General features: G+C 44.7%; 1 protein-coding gene across 3 annotated transcripts in view; it reads left to right on the top strand.

Moving 5' to 3' along the window:
• Mboat2 (membrane bound O-acyltransferase domain containing 2) overlaps positions 1–18,583 on the top strand; it is a 135,158-nt gene that overhangs the window by 35,208 nt on the left and 81,367 nt on the right. For 2 of the 3 annotated variants that reach the window (XM_028893741.2, XM_028893740.2), the window contains exons 2-3: positions 9,472–9,617; positions 14,986–15,063. The exons of the other annotated variant lie outside the window; for it this stretch is intronic. In XM_028893741.2, the coding sequence (XP_028749574.1) occupies positions 9,472–9,617; positions 14,986–15,063 (224 nt within the window). The remainder of the gene's footprint in view (positions 1–9,471; positions 9,618–14,985; positions 15,064–18,583) is intronic. 3 annotated transcript variants of the gene reach the window in all.

Here is an 18,583-nt window from a genome sequence, read left to right as displayed (position 1 = left end):
GGGATTCTGGGAGAAGCTCAGAGTGTTTGCAGAGGTGGTTTTAAAGACTTGGGGACATGAGACTGTGACACCCCCAGGTACCTCCCCAGGGTGACAGCAGCATGGTCTTCCACTACACTTCCGATTTTAAGATTTTATATGTTCAACCTGCATAATAAACTGAAATGTATGTGCCTAACGTAATTTAATACTGTCAGTTCCACGGCTTGGCCTGAGGGCTTAACTACATATCTAAAACAACATTTTGAGTTTATTTCTTAGGACAGACTCATGGCCACTTAGATATGGCAGGTATAGATATTTCTCCCCTGAGACAGGGTTTCTCTTTGTAGCTCTGGCTGTCCTGGAACTCACTCTAGACCAGGCTGGCTTTGAACTCACAGAGATCCACCTGCCTCTGCCTCCCAAGTGCTGGAATTAGAGGCGTGCACTACCATTGCCTGGCTAGATTTTTCTTTTCCTTCCTTCCTTCCTTCCTTCCTTCCTTCCTTCCTTCCTTCCTTCCTTCCTTCCTTCCTTCCTTCCTTCCTTCCTTCCTTCCTTCCTTCCTTCCTTTTGTCCTTTTTTTTTTTTTTTGGCATGAATCCAATCCCCACACAGTAAAGAGTAAATGACTTGAACAGTAGAGGCAGGCCGGCTGTTTACCAAGTCCAGTTCCTCTTGTCTTAATTGTCTTCTTGTTCAATTGTAGCTTGAACACATTTCCCAGCTTGCCTTGGTGGATTATTGTTGGCTTGGTCTCTAAGTATCAGCTCCAGGGATCTGTGGCACATCTTCAGTCCAGGACTCTGTAGAAACAAGTGACCATCTCCCATGCTCTGTGGATCCCGCCTGATGCTACAGTGATGAGGTTCTGGATGGTAGAGCCACAGAGCAGCAGGAGCCAGGCTCCTTAAATGTCAGCAAGGCAGAGTGGCCATGGGCTGTTATGTGACCCTCTGTCTTGTTGCAGCTGTTACAAACTGGTACTCTAGCACCAATGTAACCTTACTAACTAATACATAAAGTTAATAAATAGGACCAGTGCCCACTATATCTCTCCTTACTGTAACCTGCTCCCTGCTGCCAGATAAGCACTTAGGTCACTTCAGTGATAATCACCTCCATATTTGTTCGTTTGATCCCTTTTGTGGATAGCCTCAGCCAGTGTGGATTATTGCTTGCTTTTTGGGACCTTTAATGAAATACGGTTATGTGTTTGTATATGTATGTATTCTGAGTGCGTTCAGGAGCAGCATGTCTGCTCTTGTCCAGCAGTATACGTTGAGTTCAGTGCCTGTTCCTGTAAGAGGCTGTTTATGCTGTTCCTTCCATTATTCTGTCTAGTTTCCCATTTGGGTGAATGTATCACAGTACGCTTGGCCATTGTGTGTCTGTGTGTGTCTGTGTGTGTGTGTGTGTGTGTGTGTGTGTGTGTGTGTGTAATTCAGTGCCGGTGTTCTACCTGTAAGGAGTGGAGTGGCTGGCTGCAGGTAGACTGTCCTTAAATCTATAAGAAAATGCCAAGCAGTTTTCTCAAGTTGATGTTGGCCATGTGTGAGAAATCCCATTACTCAGACATTGAAGTCTACATTGGGTATTGGCAGACTTTGAAGTCTGGCTTATGTGGTGGGTGGGTAATGGTGTCTTATTTAGGGCTTAGCTAGTATCGACTCCTGAAGATTCTTTGTATTGGGCTCCATCATTTCTGCTGAACTATGACGTTGAGTTGAAGCACACTGTGTTGGCAGGAAAGAACATTTGTTTTACAGTTAGCTGCACATGAATTTTACCTGGAGAAGTTATAAAAAAAAAAATTCAGTCCCATTTCAAACACAGGAATATCCAAGAGCCTCTCTGTGACTTTCCAGTGGATGATTCTGCACTAGCTGTACCGGATGGAGCTGAGCACAGCTTTCCCAAAGCTGAAGATGTTCTGTCTTGGGAGCCTGGGGAGCACCCTTGACCTCTGGCCCTTGGCTTTCTGCCTAGTTCCTTTTCTTTCTTCTCACCAGTGTAAAGTCTTGCAAATACTATTCATGTGGAGGGACTGAGGATGTGTATCATACAAAACCCCTTCAAAAGTAACATTAGTTTTTTTTGTTGTTGTTGTTGTTTTGTTTTTGTTTTGTTTTTTCGAGACAGGGTTTCTCTGTGTAGCTTTGTGCCTTTCCTGGAACTCACTTGGTAGCCCAGGCTGGCCTCGAACTCACAGAGATCCGCCTGGCTCTGCCTCCCGAGTGCGGGGATTAAAGGCGTGCGCCACCACTGCAAAGTAACATTAGAACAGGCCATCTCATTGAAGTCAGTGGCCTTGGCGATCTTCTCTTTAACAAGCATGCTCAAAACATTGTTTCAATGTGTTCTGTATATAGTTATTACTGCCCAAGCTAGGGTTGAACTCCTGGGATTCAAGCACTCCTCCTGCCCGAATCTCCCAAGTGCTAGAACTATAGGCATATGGTGCTATATTTTTTTATAAAATTAATTATATACTGTGCATTAAAGAAATTACTCATACTAAGCCTTTGAAGTCTGGTGCATGTTTGCACTTAAGACCCATCTCAGTTCAGAGAGTAGCCACAGATAAGCACTCGTGGCCACGTGTGGCTCCTGACTATCAAAGTGAATGATGTAAACATGATAGAAAACTGCTGTGGTGAGTGCATTGTTTGCTATGAATTTAGAACACCCAGGAAAACCCCCCCACAAACCCCCCCGTTCTAGTAAATGAACTTTAAAGCTCAAAAAGAGCAAATGCAGCCTGTTTTTCAAACAGAATGTGACTATGTGTATATTCTCTCTCTCTCTCTCTCTCTCTCTCTCTCTCTCTCTCTCTCTCTCTCTCTCTCTCTCTCTCTCTCTCTCTCTCTCACCACACACACACACACACACACACACACACACTCACACACTCTAAAGCCTGTGCACCTTTAGTCGATGAGAAAATGGAGAAAGGTTCATTTTGGGAACCCAGCAGTAGAAGCATGTCCTGAATCTGCCATGTTTGCTGTTTTCTTTAAGTGGAGATGCCACTGACCGTCAAGGAAAACTTGGAGTTGTGAATGCAATATGATGTTTGTTCTACTTAGAATCGGGTTAAGACGGTTCAAGTAGGAAACAGATAAACATACTAATGCCCAAAGTACAACACTCAGATTTCTGGTTTCTCCCACTCAGCAACTTATTTTCTGCTTCATAAACTATTTTCTGGTTTTCCTTTTAAAAACAACTCAAGACATGCACAGATGCACATCACACATTCAGGTATTGCAGTTCCTTGTGTGATGTCAAAAGCTAAAGACCACATGTGCCATGGAGGAAACCAGCTGTTATGGAGGAGCCACAGATGCAGATAAAAGGTCAGCCACAACTGACAGATGCTGTCTGCAAAACAGCCAATTCAAATGAAGAAAAAAAGCCACCAGGAAAATCAAACCCACTAGAAAAATAGGAAGAGGATATCAAGTGGAAGCTTAGTGTTCAACAGATCTATGAAAAAAAACGACAGCTTTAAAAAGTAGTGAGATACTTGCCGGGCGGTGGTGGCGCACACCTTTAATCCCAGCACTCGGGAGGCAGAGCCAGGTGGATCTTTGTGAGTTCGAGGCTAGCCTGGTCTACAGAGTGAGATCCAGGAAAGGCACAAAGCTACACAGAGAAACCCTGTCTCGAAAAACCAAAAAAAAAAAAAAAGTAGTGAGATACTACATTTTCTAACTTGGTGAAAATGCAAAGTCTGCCGGTACCAAAATGTTGCCAGGCGTGTGGAGCGGTGGCACTCGGTTGCTGAGTGGGCGCCTGAGCAGGCCTGAGCTGCTTAGGAGAGCAATTGGGCGGTATGTAGTTCAATGAAAGACACTTACCTGTGACTGCATCCACGAAGTCCCACAGCGGGACCTGTGCAGTGTGTGCATCATCCAGACGGACGCCAGAAACAAGTCTTAGGAGCAACTTCAGGGGCTCAGACTTGCTTTTATCATGTAGAAAGTTAGACATGCAAAGCAATAGAAAATAGAAACGTGCATGAAAAGTGTGAAGATTCACAGGGGAGTACCACAGCCACCTTAAGACTGGTGAGGAACGGGTTGGGATGGGGTCAGGAAGGAGTATTTCGCACAAGAGGCTCTATTGTGTGTGTAAGCGTGCACATATTGGGGCATATCGAGTCTTTCTCCATTCCCTCTTTCATCTAATGCCTTGATGCCTACTTTTTCTAGGCTGCAGCATGTGGAAACAGAATACCCTATGCTTGGTAGCACGGGCTCTGGAATAAGAGTGCCTGCTGCCCACCTGGTGATGGTTGAGCTCCCTGTCGTTAGTGGTATGGTTCATGGGCATAGACTCTATGGTGATGACGGTAATGTCTCACGCATAGTACGCAGCAGGCTTGGATCAAGTAGAGATCCACAGTTAGTGATACATGCATATGCATCGACCAGCTTGCCTTCTGCTCTGTAACACATACAGATCATGTATGCCACATTAAGAACATTCAATAACATCTAATTTGTGATGTATTTTTGTGACTCGTGGGCTAGGTTCTTCTTCCGAATGACTTCTTTTCCCTACCATCTTTTAATATCTCTGTATATATATCTATTTTAATTCTTTTTTGAGACATCTCACTATGAAGCCCAGGCTGCGCTGACCTTGATGCTCCTCCGGTCTCACTGTCCACGTGGCTGGCAGGAGTGTAGGAGTGTATTTTAATATTCCTTTTTTTCTACATTGTCACTTACAGTGTGCAATTTTTGTTATGTAGAAGCTTTAAGTATTTATATAAGCAGTCGGTTTTATCTATACGTTGCATTGTTAAATTATTATTTGTATTAGATAAGCTATATTCCCTTACATCCTTATCTAGGATGTATATTTGTGGTGTTACTTTTCACATCTAGTCAGGATGAGCTAGGATTTGCTGCAGTAACAAGCCATTTCTAAAACGGAATGTCTAGTCATTATCCCTCCTTGTCTGATTACAGGCTGGCATGGAAGCCTTTGCGCCTCATCATTTCTGGGATATTGCAGACAGAGAGGCAGATCGGACCTGGTTGTTCTGTCCCTGAAGTAGCACACTGCTCCAGCTACCAGTCTCTCTCCACTAAGAGTTGGAATACAGTGCCTCACTAATGGGTTAACTTGTGCCCCTTATAGCTAAGAAATTTTCAGAGTTGTATTGGATATGGCATCTATAAATTGTCTCTGCCATTTGTCCAGTTTTCTTGTATGGGTTATAATAGTCCCGATAAGTGACTTGCTTTTCTGTGATTTTTGCAGTATACTAGAGAGTATTATAAATATTTATTAAAAAAACAAAACAAAACAAAAAACCAAATAGCACATAGACCGAGATGGGTAATTCTATTTTGAAGAGAAAGACAGATGGTGTTAACTTTGGGCTTAATAGTTTTAGGATACATTTAAGGGCCGTCAAGAAAGCCAGGTCCCCATAAGCTGTCCTCTGACTTCCAATGCCTGTTGTGGCACATGTACACACAGTGGGTGGTGGAGGGAAGGGAAGGAGGAGGAGAAGAGAAAGAATAAATATTTTAAAAGTAAAAGAAGAAAATTAAAGTTCTTTTATTCTAAACTTTTCCCTTTTAGAAGAAAGCATGTATGAAAGTTGACCTGTTCCAAGCCAAATGTACACCAACATTTTTCTTTCTTTCTTTCTTTTTCTTTCTTTCTTTCTTTCTTTCTTTCTTTCTTTCTTTCTTTCTTTCTTTCTTCTTCTTTCTTTCTCTCTCTCTCTCTCTCTCTCTCTCTCTCTCTCTCTCTCCTCCCTCCCTCCCTCCCTCCCTCCTTCCTTCCTTTCCTCCCTCCCTCCTTCCCTCCCTCCTCCCCCCTCTCTTTCTTTCTCTATTTTAATCAAGAACTCATTGTATGTCCAAGCTGTCCTCAGGCTCACAGCCCTCCTACCTTAGTAGGTGTGCTGGTGTTACAGGTGTGTGCTCCTGTGCCAGGTGCCACATCAGATACCTTGGATCATGTCTGACATTTCCCTAAAGCAGCTTTTCCAGTGTTGAGTGAGATGTGATGGCAATGTCTGTCTGTCTGTCTGTCTGTCTGTCTGTCTCAGAACCTGCCTGTGGCAGTTGAGACTGATCTTCAGACATACTCTGAAAGCAGAGTCTGGCCAGCACAGCAGCAGCTGACCCTGACTGGACTCTGGGTATCGCCCTGTAGTTTGTGTGATGTTGAGCTCAGAACTTCAGCTGATTGAGTATGATATGGGGAACAGCTCCTTCTTCTGAGGCCTCGGGGAGGTGGTGGGGTGGTGGGGACTGAGTTCAGAAGGCAGCGTGTGATGGGTAGTGCGGATTGTTACTGTGTTGGACCATTCATGGACACATCCACTTTCCCACCTTCCGCTCCATCCCAGGACTCTGCCTCTCCAACCTTCCCCAACTGTGAAAGGATGACTAAGGCAGTGTCTGTTGGGGAAGTTTTTACGTTTAGCGTTTGAAAGAATGGTTTGAATGTCTGCATGTGTTTGTGTCCTCCGGTCTTTTCTAACAGAGAAGCAATAATCTGCATCTCTCCATGGTGATGTCCTGTGGTTTTCAGGGGTGTTTCTGCCCTCTCTTCTGGGGTTCCTGCACTCTGAGTGCCCACCTCATGGGTGTGCCCCAACGTTTCTGGCCCAGGGATGCCTGGGATTCCTTGTGCAGGGGAGGACTACCCTCCTCCTAAATTTCAGCTGTTCCACTCAGATCTGCTCTGGGACTGTGCCTTACCTTGTCCTTTCCTGCAGGACCACATCCTGTGCATCTTCCCGGGCACAACTATCTGGACAACTATCAGTGTAAACTATGGTTTTACACTGTGGTTTTAGTGATGTCAACTAAATAGTGAGACATTTTCCTGATTGTAAAATCTGTCTCTCCGACTTTTTCAGCGACTCTTGCCAAGATCACCAGTAAAGCAGTAGTTACTTAATTAGACAGCCAGTTTGAACTTTATGCTAGGGAAAAAGGTGAGTGATTGGGAGAAAGACACTTCTCAGAGAGTAGTGGAGATCTGCTCGGATTGGGAACTGCTGCCCCACCCCACCCTTACAGTGACAGCAGCCACAGCCTCTTTGCACCTGCGGCCTGGGTCTTCTTTTACATTTCCCAAGACTGCTTGCTTTCCCGCTGCTGGGGTCCTTTAGCGTTGCAGGACTTGGGGTCCTGTCCAATGCCATCTTGTCTCTCTGTAGCTCTCTCCCAGCTGTGTCCAGCTCTCAGACTCACGTTTGCCTCAAGGCTCTAGACCAGTGGTTCTCAACCTGTCTGTTGCAACCCCTTTGAGGGTCAAATGACCCATTCGCGGGGGTTGCCTAAGACCATGGAAATCAAAGATCTTTACATTCATAACTGTAACAAAATTACAGTTAAGAAGTAGCAACAAAAATACTGTTATGGTTGGGGGGTCACCACAACATGAGGAACTGTATTAAAGGGTCGCAGTGTTAGGAAGGTCGAGAACCACTGATCTAGACCTTTCTGAAACATGTCTGGTTGTGCGCATGAGCCCATGTAAGCCACACATGCAGAAGGTGTAGGATTCATTTCCCCAGACTGCTCATTCCTGTTTCCTGTCTTGACTGACCTTGTCATCTCCTACCAATCAATGACACTTGCCTTTTCTCAGGTTCTCATGGCATAGCCTACCCTGACATCTGATTGGTCCCACACGCCCTAACTGTCCCAGCAATCTAGGCTCTCCGTTGGCCCTGGAGATTGTAACGGCATCCTTGTACACTGGCTCTACTTTGTTCCCTACCTTCCAAGGCGGTGGGGGGAGGGGTCCCAATGCCTTCTTTATTAAGACATTTTCAGTCTTTTCATATCATTATTAGATGCAGAGTACCCTTGCTGAGTTCGCCCCCATTTGTCCCTGGGACGTTTGTTCCTCAGGATGCCTTTTCCCTTAGTGGTTAGCACGGCGCTCTCATTTCTTGGGTTACAGGAATCTGTACTGGACACTTTTTTAAAAAAAATATATAGTTTTGTGTGCCAAAAATTGTGATTGTGTGGAGTGAGGCCTGATCTCGATGTCCATGATGTGGAAGACCATGGCGTGAAGAGTAGGTGATTACAAAAAGTCCGTAAGATTTCATAGGATGCTTCTATCACAATCATGATTTCCTTTCTGTTATATAAACATGTGAAAGGAGAAGAGGGCAAGCAGCGGAGAAAACAGCCCTCGGGTAGTATCACTCTGCCGGCCCCGGGACCTCTGCCCCGGCCGTCCAGTCCCTTTGTCACCTGCTTTTGACACTCGCCTTCAAGCCTGTTCTTGAAACGCTTTTTGTGCAGCTCTGATGTCTGCCAATGCTCCCGTGTCTGCGTGCCTTTTCTGTTAGAGGGTCAAGACTTGGCTTCCAGCCCGCTTCTGTTGTCTCTGTTGCAGATGCTCTATAATTTTTTTTTTTTGTCTAATGAAGACATATTTGAGAGAAAGGATTGAAGTTCTAGAAGGTTTGTAGGTCTAGGAATCATGTGAATAGATGTTAGTCATTCATGTCAAGAATAGTAGTTTTTCTGATGTCTTTACTTTTGGCTAATTCAAAAACACAGTTAAAACTTGAGGAGAAGCAGGTACTAGAACCCGCTAGGAAGATGTTTGTCTTGCACTGAATGCGTTTCAGAGGACAGTGGTCTCAGACAACACCCAGCAGGGCTGGCTGTTCTCATCACAGTAAGGAAGAGCCTGCTCGTCTGTATTGCAGGGAGAGGGAGCTTTATATACAGGCTTCTAGAAGGATTTTCCTGCACATTTCATGAGAATGAGTCTTGTCAGAGAGAAGGGCAGCTTTCCTGAAGCCTTCACATTCCACAAGAGACCCTTGTTCTCAGGCCTTGTGGGTGGAGAGCGAGCAGCCTCAGGCTTGCCTCTGCCTGTGAGGAACGCGCCTCTGAGCACTGTGGAGAATTCAATGGTAGCCCTGCTAGACTTGGAAAAGGTGTGGGATCCCTGCCCAACACACATCCAGGGTTCTGTGTCTTACCTGCTGTCCTTTACCTTTGCTGTAGCAGTGATGTTTAGACTACAGCAGCTCCACGAGGCTCCCACCTCCATGGACAGTCCTGTGTCCCCATCCCACTGAATCTGTAGCCTCTGGGGACTTAGGGGAGCTTTCCCTGAGCATTGTGGGAAACTTGGAGCTTTACTTTCCTACCATTTGTTAATACCTGAGCCATCTAAACAGGTTCCTATGTCCCTTAACCCAGAGTGCCCCGTGCTTCCCATTCCTGTGTGGTATCCTGCCCTCACCTGCGCACACCTGTCTCCCGCCAGGTGCAATGCAGGAAATGTGTTGAACCATCGCTTAACCTTGAAGCTCCTCCCTGGGAAATGCCCCATTTATTGGTTTTGGGTTTTTTTGTAAATGAAAAGAACTTCGTTTTATATTAACTGTGGTATTTTTGTCTTTAGAATTTAAACGTAACATTGAAGGATTCCAGTCTATTGCTAACACACGATTTTAATTTTTCTTTACAGGTCAACTTTGTAGTGTGCCAACTCTTTGCCTTGTTAGCAGCTGTTTGGTTTCGAACTTACCTACATTCAAGCAAAACTAGCTCTTTTATCAGACACGTAGTTGCTACCCTTTTGGGCCTTTATCTTGCATTTTTTTGCTTTGGATGGTAAGTAATTATTTTGATCATGTTTAAATGAACGCTGTTAGGTATATTTGAGAATTGAGTGTGTAGAGGGATACATTATATAGGATTTTGTTTTGAAATTTACTTACAAAGTTTTCTTTCAACGCTAACTTTCAAAATCTTTTAGTCTAGAAACAATGGATTGGGAATGGGAATCTCTCGAGCTTTGTCGTAGGGAAGATTTACTGTTTATAATTTATGAACAGGGGTGCAAGGAGGACTTACAGAGGCAGTCTGGTGTTAAGTAGTTCTTTTTACCCATCTTGAAAATATTTTATGCTGAAACAAGCAATAAATTGTGTGTTGTTTGTCTCTTTGGGTTTTCTCTGTGCTGCTGGCTCTGGGAAAGTATGACCCTCATACTATGAGCCATGAAAAGGCTTTTGTTTGTTCTCGGCGGAGAAAAAATGAAAAGTTTTTACTCAGGATCCTTCAAATGTGTGTGTGTGTGTGTGTGTGTGTGTGTGTGTGTGTGTGTGTGATATGTGTGTGTATGTGTGTGGTATGCATGGTGTGTGTGCGTGGTGTGCATGTGTGGTGTGCATGTGTGGTATGTGTGTGTGGTGTGTGTGTGTAGTGTGTGCGTGCGTGTGTGCGTGCGTGCGTGCGTGTGTGTGTGTGTGTGTGTGTGTGTGTGTGGTGTGTGTTGTGTGTGTGTGTGTGGTTAGTCCCTGTCTTCCTTGCTGGGCTAGCCTGAGAGCCTGCAATTTGGAGCACTGCTGGAGCTGCTTCCTGGCACCTGTGGGCATGTCTGAATGAGGAGAGCAGGACAGGAAGGTGCTCAGTCACTCTTGGCAAGGCAGCAGAGACTCAGTATAGAAGGGCTTCTTGGTGACTCACAAATTTCCCTCCTGGAAGAGACTCCTGAGTGCCCACCATTCGAAGACAAGGACTCTGGGCTTGCTCTTCTGCAGTTCCTGTTGGCGCTGAGAACTGGGTGTGTACTCACTCGATCTGTGCTCTCGAGGTTTCCGTGGTTACTGGATAATGGTGCCACTTTTTGGTTAACAGTGTGCTCAAGGCTACACTCCTGGTATTTCTTAATTGGTCCTTGGCCTCCAGGAATTGCAAATGTTTCCTAGGACCTCATGAAAATCACCTGAGTGTAATCTATCCATGTCTACCACAAATCAATCAACAGCATAATGTAATCCATCTGTACCATATCGCCCTTGGCTGGCTCTCTGATAGCCCATGTTTGCCTGTGATGGGTGTATGCAATGTTGTAGTTTTGCCATGTTGTCTTAAGATCGAAGCATATGGACCTTTTAACTTCTTGGATGGCATTCAGTGTGTATCATCGAAGTTTCCTGAGGTTTCTATTTCGACTTGTGGGAGGTAGTGGATGTTCTTAAACATCATAGAACTTTTCCAGCATAGACTAATGGGCTGGACGTAATTCGCTCCTTACCCAGCTTCAACAGTTACTGACATCTCACCCTTCTTATTTTATCTTGGCCCCATTTTTAGAGCATGTTGAAGTATATGTCAGTGTATACATTCTCTCTTCAATAGCTGAGTACCCCGTGTGTGTGTGTGTGTGTGTGTGTGTGTGTGTGTGTGTGTGTGTGTGTGTGTTGCATATTTTCCTAGGGAATGGAGAACACATCTAGCTCAGCTTGACCTGGGGCCGCCTTCATTTTGTGCTCTGTGGAGAAGGAGGGGGGTGCACTGGGCAGGGAGGGGGAGGTGGGGAAGAGTGAGCGAGTCTCTGCTGGGCTGTCCGTGGCTGAGGTGTTTCCCGGAGTTAAATCTTCATGATACTTAGAACACAGCGTCGCAGTTAACAGGCTTTAGCTCAAGGTTACAAGACAATGTTGTCTTGAGTTTCAAGTTACATAAGGTAGCAAGAGACTTAGTTACTTCAGTGGGTTCCTCCTCCTCCTCCTCTTCTTCTTAGTTGGAATTCTAGTTGTTAGTTAGAATTAATTAATGGTAAGTATTGTTGTTTATTCTTTAGCTTTGCATTTGTTGGTGCTTTTTTGTTTTAGTTTTTTTTTTTGCTCAGGCAATCCTATCACTGATTTTTACCACTTCCCTTTGGAGGGCATATTTGCTCTGTAAATATAATTGCTCACTTCACCTACTACTGTTTGCCCCTTTTTAGCGCCTGCAGCTCCTTTTAACAATTATTATTCATTCAGATATCTTTGGTGCTTGCGGCCAAGCCTGGTGACCTGAATTTGATCTCTAGGACCCAGTGGTGTAAGGACAGAAATGAATCCTGCCTGTAGTCCTCTGACTTCCGGAGGAATGTGGGCGTGCACATGGACACACACACACACAACAGCACTTCCAGAGGAATGTGGGCATGCACATGGACACACACATACACAACAACACTTCCAGAGGAATGTGGGCATGCACATGGACACACACACACATACACCAGCACTTCCAGAGGAATGTGGGCATGTACATGTACACACACAGCAGCACTTCCAAAGGGACGTAGACGGGCACATGCACACACATGTGTACCCACAACAGGAACAACAGACAAATGCAGTAGAAACTGTCCAGTGGAGGAGCACAAACAGTGCTTGTTAGCGTGAGCAGGGCTGGGCTCAGACTCCGTTGGTTCCAGGGGGAGTGTCTCTGGTCTAAAGTCTTGGGATTAGAAGTGTCTGACTTTGGATTGTTTGTGTAGACTTGACTGGTTGGAGGTCTGTCATAAAGAAGCCTGCATTCTGTGACACTCCAGAATGGGAAGTTTTTGAGTGGATTTGTGGATTAGAGATGCTCAGACTGAACCACCATTATCCAGTTGGTCAAGGGCGGGCATCTCTCCGTTTATCCAATCTCTTTGTCACCCTTTTTCATTTGGTACTGAATTAGCCTCTTTCTTACTCCTGTGTAGTTGTTTGTTTTAACTCTTTGTTCTTTTGGGGGCCCGCCACCCAGCTCCCAGATAAATCACACGGAGTCTTATTACGGCTTATGAATGCCCGGGCTTAGCTTGGCTTATTTCTAATCAGCTTTTCCTAATTATACCAACTTTTTTTAAAATTATACCTTTTGTCTCTGGGCTTTTAACTTTCTCTATTCTGTATACCTTTCTTTACTTCTTACCCCGTGGCTGGCTGTGTAGCTGGGTGGCTGGCCCCTTTCATCCTCCTCTCCTCCTTTTTCTCAATCCTCGATCTTTTCCTCCCAGATTTCTCCTATTTATTCTCTCTGCCTGCCAGCCCTGCCTATCCTTTCTCCAGCCCTGCCTATCCTTTCTCCAGCCCTGCCTATCCTTTCTCCTGCCTTGCTATTGACCATTCAGCTCTTTATTAGACCAATCAGGTGTTTTAGACAGGCACAGTAACACAGCTTCACAGAGTTAAACAAATGCAATGTAAAAGAATGCAACACATCTTTACATCATTAAACAAATGTTCCACAGCATAAGCAAATGTAACACATCTTAAAATAATATTCTGCGCGGGCGGTGGTGGAGCCTTTAATCCCAGCACTCGGGAGGCAGAGCCAGGTGGATCTCTGTGAGTTCGACGCCAGCCTGGGCTACCAAGTGAGTTCCAGGAAAGGTGCAAAGCTGTACAGAGAAACCCTGTCTCGAAAAACCAAAAATAATAATAATAATAATAATAATAATAATATTCTGCAACAGTCCTGTGCCTCTCTCTAGACTTTCCATGTGTTACCTCGTAATCCTGAACACCTGAAGTGGCTAGAGTGTGCTTCCTGTGTGCGTGATACTAATGATGCCATGTGAGGTACTCAGTGAGGGGCAGTGGAAGGGATGTCTAACTGAGTAGAGTAGGGAACCTGCTGCTAATTGCAGAGTTCACAAAATAGATGAGTCCAGAGCTGGTCAGTGTTTGAAGCTTGATTTACCCCAGCAGCAGAGACTAGCGTGGCAGGCTGTTACCTCACACCCAAAAGGCAGCTGAGCATGCCGGGGGTGGGAGCCTGAAGGCTGTCAAGCCACGAGGGCTGGCGGTGTTTGAGGTGTTTTACTGTTGACTTCAAAGTTTTTATGTCCCAAGGAAACTGACCTGGAAAAGGAAACACTTTCCTCAGTAACCCTCAGTCAGACATGCTCCTCCACCTTGTTGAAGATACTTTTAAGTATTAAAAGTCCTTCAAAGTACCTAGCAGTTCCCAACAACGTGCCTAAAGGTCTGCTAGTGAACTGTTGGTGTTGACAATAAATAGGTGGATGACATTTCCATCAATTACTTTGAAGTTTCATTCTCTTTTCATTTATATTTGTGTATGTTTTCCTGTCTCCTCATAGCCTTCTGATTATAGCAGCATTCCAGGTCATTGGTTTCTGGATGTGTGTTTGTGGTGTGTGTATGTATACCTGTGTGTGTGTGTGTGTGTGTGTGTGTGTGTGTGTGTATGTGTGTGTGAGTGTGAGTGTGTGTGTATGTGTGTGTGTGTGTGTGTGTGTGTGTGTAGAGATCTGGAACCTACTCCTTATTTGTAATAAGTCTATAGAAAAATGTGTAAGCAGTTTTTCCACATTCATATTATCTGATAGTCTGTGATGAAGCTAAAAAGTAATTTTAATTGTATACTAAGAGCTTAATACTTTGTATATAGCTGCAAAAGTTTATAAATCATGCCGTCAGAAAGGGGAGTTGAAAGAGGGCAAGTGTGTGTATGTACACACGCACATGTGTGAGGTATGATCTCAGGGATGGTTTGGGCTGAGTTGAGTCCCAGAGGTCCAAATCATATTTGGCCTGAAGTCTGTGAAGTGAATAGATACATTACTGTAGTCATTAAATGGTGATTTCTATATTGGGGTATTAGAAAGAACTGTCGTGCCAACCAGCAAATATATCATAGCAAATTATTGCCTTTTTAGAAGGAAGTTCATCTGACGTCACCACTGTGCTTTGAGTATTGATTTGGGTGTTTTTGGTAACTTGTTTTGTGAATGACACTTTTGAAAAGGTAAACACAAAATAGAAAGCTGCTGTTGGAGAAGTTTGGGGAGATCGCAGGCATTCTGCCAGGACTTTTCTGAAATCCATGTTTATTACTCCTTTTAAAATTACTGTTCCTTGTCTTACGAAGAAGGTGGCCATCCTCGGTCCACAGGGCCCCACACTGCTTTCCCGTTGCTAGGTTATGTGGAGTGCTGGGCCTTGAGCCGGGCTTGTAAAGGTTGGTTTTATTTATCCAGCTCTGTTGGTCCGAAGCTTGGGCTCCCTGTCCCCAGTGTTTCAGAACGTCATGCAGGCTTGGGAATGTTTAGTCATTTTTTTTTTTTAATTTTTTTTTTTTTTTTTTGTATGAGGATGTTCTAGGTTACCTTAAGTACTTTTCTACCTGTATTATTTGAACTCGATGGTTGTGGCCGCTTCTAACACATTCTCACTTTTTATAGGTATGCCTTACACTTCCTTGTACAAAGTGGGATTTCCTACTGCATCATGATCATAGCTGGAGTGGAGAGCATGCATCAGTGAGTATTGACCGTGTGCACACAGAAAAACACCTTTCCCTTGAGTAGAGTCTGATCAAAAACAACAATGGTCATATTTATTACACTGCAATACTCCTGAAGCAGGGTGATTTCTTAGGAAGCGGCACAGTATAAGATCTTGGTGTGCATCCCTCTCCTGTCTACGCAAGTCAGTTCCAGAGCTCTCCACTGACATCTAAGGATGAGTGAGTCTTTGACACGAAGGACTTGCACTGTGGGATGTTCAGCCCCACCCCTGGCTCCTACCCCTTAGACACCAGGAGAACCCTGGTTTGTGACAAAAATCGGTGTTTCCAGATACAAGCTTGAGGGCAGGATTGCCCGTTTAACAGCTTCTTAGTCTCCAGGTGATTAGCAGTAGAGAGCAGAACTAATGTGACCAGATGGAGATTTAGAAGGTAAGTTTAGGACTGAGTAATTAATGGGAACTCTGGGAAGGAAATAAGGTCCCTATTCCTGGTTTGCACACAGAAGAGGTGGAAGCAGTTTGTCAAGGTAGGGACCCTGAAAGTGGGGACCATACTGAGAGGTAACCAGCCCCCTGAAACAGTGTTTGGTGTGCAGTAAACGTCAGTGAGTATTTCCCGAGTCAGTGAATATTGACTTAAGCAACTGTGAGATGCCCAGCCAGAGTTGAGTAGCTAGGTAGGCAGGGGGAGGTAGGTAGCTAGGCTGGAAACGGACATTTGGGAGCAGCCTTACGTCACAGGTGCTCGATGGAAAACCCAGGACAGAGTCTGCCTGCAGACCCTTCTCCTGGTGATTCTGTAATAGTGATGTGTGACGTGGCATACGTGCTGGGTTTCTGAATTCCTGGAACACACGGCTACAGGGATCGTGCATACGAAATCAGACTCTTAGCGCTTGACTGGCACTTTCCTAACTCAATTTTATTTCGTGTCTTCCGTGTTTGGATGACTGGTCACCCCTCTGTTGTCACATGCTGTTTATTGTTCAGTCAGGCTTCTCCGGAACGGAAGTTACAGTGTCTCCTTCGTATCCAAAAGGATTTATTAGAGTGGTTCACTCAGTCTGAGGCTGGACTGTCCCTCAGTGGCCGTCTGCACACTAAAGAGTCAGGGAACGCAGTAGGTGCTCAGTTCTAGTAGAGGGAGGGCCTCAGAACCGAGGTGCCCGTCATGGGGCTCCAGCCTGAGGCCTGGCGGCCTCCTGAAGAGCCAGGGGTGTGAGTCCACACTGACAGGCTGGAGCGTGATGCCTCCAATCTTGGCAGGGCAACAGACCACTCACGCAGAAGATCTGAGCTCGAGTCTCCTTAGCTGGCTTCCCCTACAGTTTTCTGTTGGCAAGTATGGCAAGCCTGTTGGATGGTGCCGCCCTCATTTAGGGCAGGTCCCTTCTGATTTGCTGTCTCACGAGCCAGTGTTTGGAAATGCCCTGACAGACATACCTAGTCTGTGGCCTGTGGAGTCAACATCCACTTTAGACTTGCACTGTACAGGACAGTAGCTGCCAACTGCATGCAGCTCTGCAAGCTTGTTTGTTTGTTTATTAGTTTTTTGAGACAGGGTTTTTCTTTGTAGCCTTGGCTGTCCTGGAACTTGCTTTGTAGACCAGGCTGGCCTCAAACTTGGAAACCCACCTACCTTTGCCTCCTAAGTGTTAGGATTAAAGGTGTGCCCCAGCATACCTGGCTCTAGCTCTGTTAATTTAAATTCATAAAAATTTAAAATGTGTTTTTTTAAGCCCAGCATGGGATACATCTTTAATCCCAGCACTCAGGCTGAGGCAGGAGGCTTTTGAGTTTGAGGTCATCTTGGATTACATAAGACTGTCATTAAAAACAAAACAAAACAAAACAGTCCAGTAAACTAGAAACACCAAAACACACAAATAATAATAATAAAATAATAAGCATTAATCCAATCTCAAGAGGTCACCCCTAAACACATGTACATAAGAACAGCACTAAATGAACTCATTTGGGTATGTGGGTAGGTCTATGTATGTGTGTGTGTAACTAATAATTATGGAAGAAGAGATCGTAAACTTGAGGGGGAGGGGGCATAGTTGGAGAGCGATGGGGAGGAGAGAAATGATGCAGACTCGGGACTCATCTGTGGAGTTCTCAACAAGTAACTGTAATAATAAAATCCGGTACTTGAGTTGTAGGAGCTTCATTTCAGGTGCTCGGGAGTGTTCAGTGGTGATTTTGACCGTTGTGAATAGAGATCATTTCTACGGTTGCGGACGGTGCTGGATAGCGCTGCCGTGATCACGTGTGGCTATGTGCGATGAATAGTGCGCCCCCTCAGTATTTCCGGGGAGGAAATGCTGCTGCCCGTGTGCTCCTACAGGCACTCAAACGTGGTGTTGGGTTCTGACACCACCGATGGAGTTAGGGGGAGGCCTTTTAATCACTGGTGTTAGAAACAAATAGTAGGTGGATAAATAATTGGGGGAAAATGTGTGTTTTGGTCTCCTTTTTAGTTTGCATCTGTTTCAGTTCACACACACACACACACACACACACACACACACACACACACACGACTGTACCTTTTCTTCCTTGCGCTCTTCTTGTTAACATATATTCCTTCTTTCCAGTGTAGTTTTACATGGTGTATGTATTTCTTTGGAGAGCAAGAGTTTAAATCCTTAACAATGAAAGGTTTGTATTTGGAGTGCTTAATAGTCTTGTGATTTTTATGAGGTATTCATTCTGTGATTGTTCCACTTTCTGTAACATTACCATGTGTTTGTTAAAATATTTCAGTGTACTATAAACTTGATTTCTGTAGCTCCCTCCCCCTTTAAAAACACTCATATGTGTTCTGTCATTCAGATCTATATCTAGATAATTTATTATTAGTCCTTAATCTAGGAGCTAGAGAGATGGATCAAAAATCATCAGTACTTGTTCTAGCTGGGTGTGTCAGCACTCAGGAGGCAGAGGCAGGCAGAATTAGAGGCTAGTCTGGTCTTCATAGTAAGTTCCAGACAGTCAAGGCTACATAGAGAGACTGTTTCAAAAACAAAACAAAACAAACAAACAAACAAACAGAGTAATTGCTTTTGCAGAGACCCAGGTTCCATTCCCAGCACCTACATGGTGGCTCTTAACCACTTATAACCCCAGTTCCCGGGGATCTCATGTCCTCTTCTGACCTTCAGCACAGACATGCATGTGATGCACAGACATACATGCAGGCAAAACAATTCGTACATATAACATGAAGAAATCTAAAAAACAAAACGAAACAATCTATTCTGGAATTGTCTTTTTCCTGGTTGGTATTTTCATGTAGGCTTTGAAATTGGGGAGAGGGCTTAGGTGATGGGCACTAAGAAGTGTTTAGAAATGGGGGAGGGGTTCGGTGACAGACACCCAGAAGAGTATTTAAAAACAAACCAGCCAGTGTGTCTTACCGGTTGCTTTGGGCTGCTATGACAAAATGCCATAAACTGACACTTAGTTCTTGAGATTCTGGAGGTTGGACAGCCTAAGATCTGGTGCCATCGGACTTGGTGTGCCTGG

This window comes from Peromyscus leucopus, chromosome 22 (genome assembly GCF_004664715.2).
Source record: "Peromyscus leucopus breed LL Stock chromosome 22, UCI_PerLeu_2.1, whole genome shotgun sequence".
NCBI classification, from domain to species: Eukaryota; Metazoa; Chordata; class Mammalia; order Rodentia; family Cricetidae; genus Peromyscus; species Peromyscus leucopus.
This window is presented reverse-complemented; position numbering and strand designations above follow the sequence as displayed.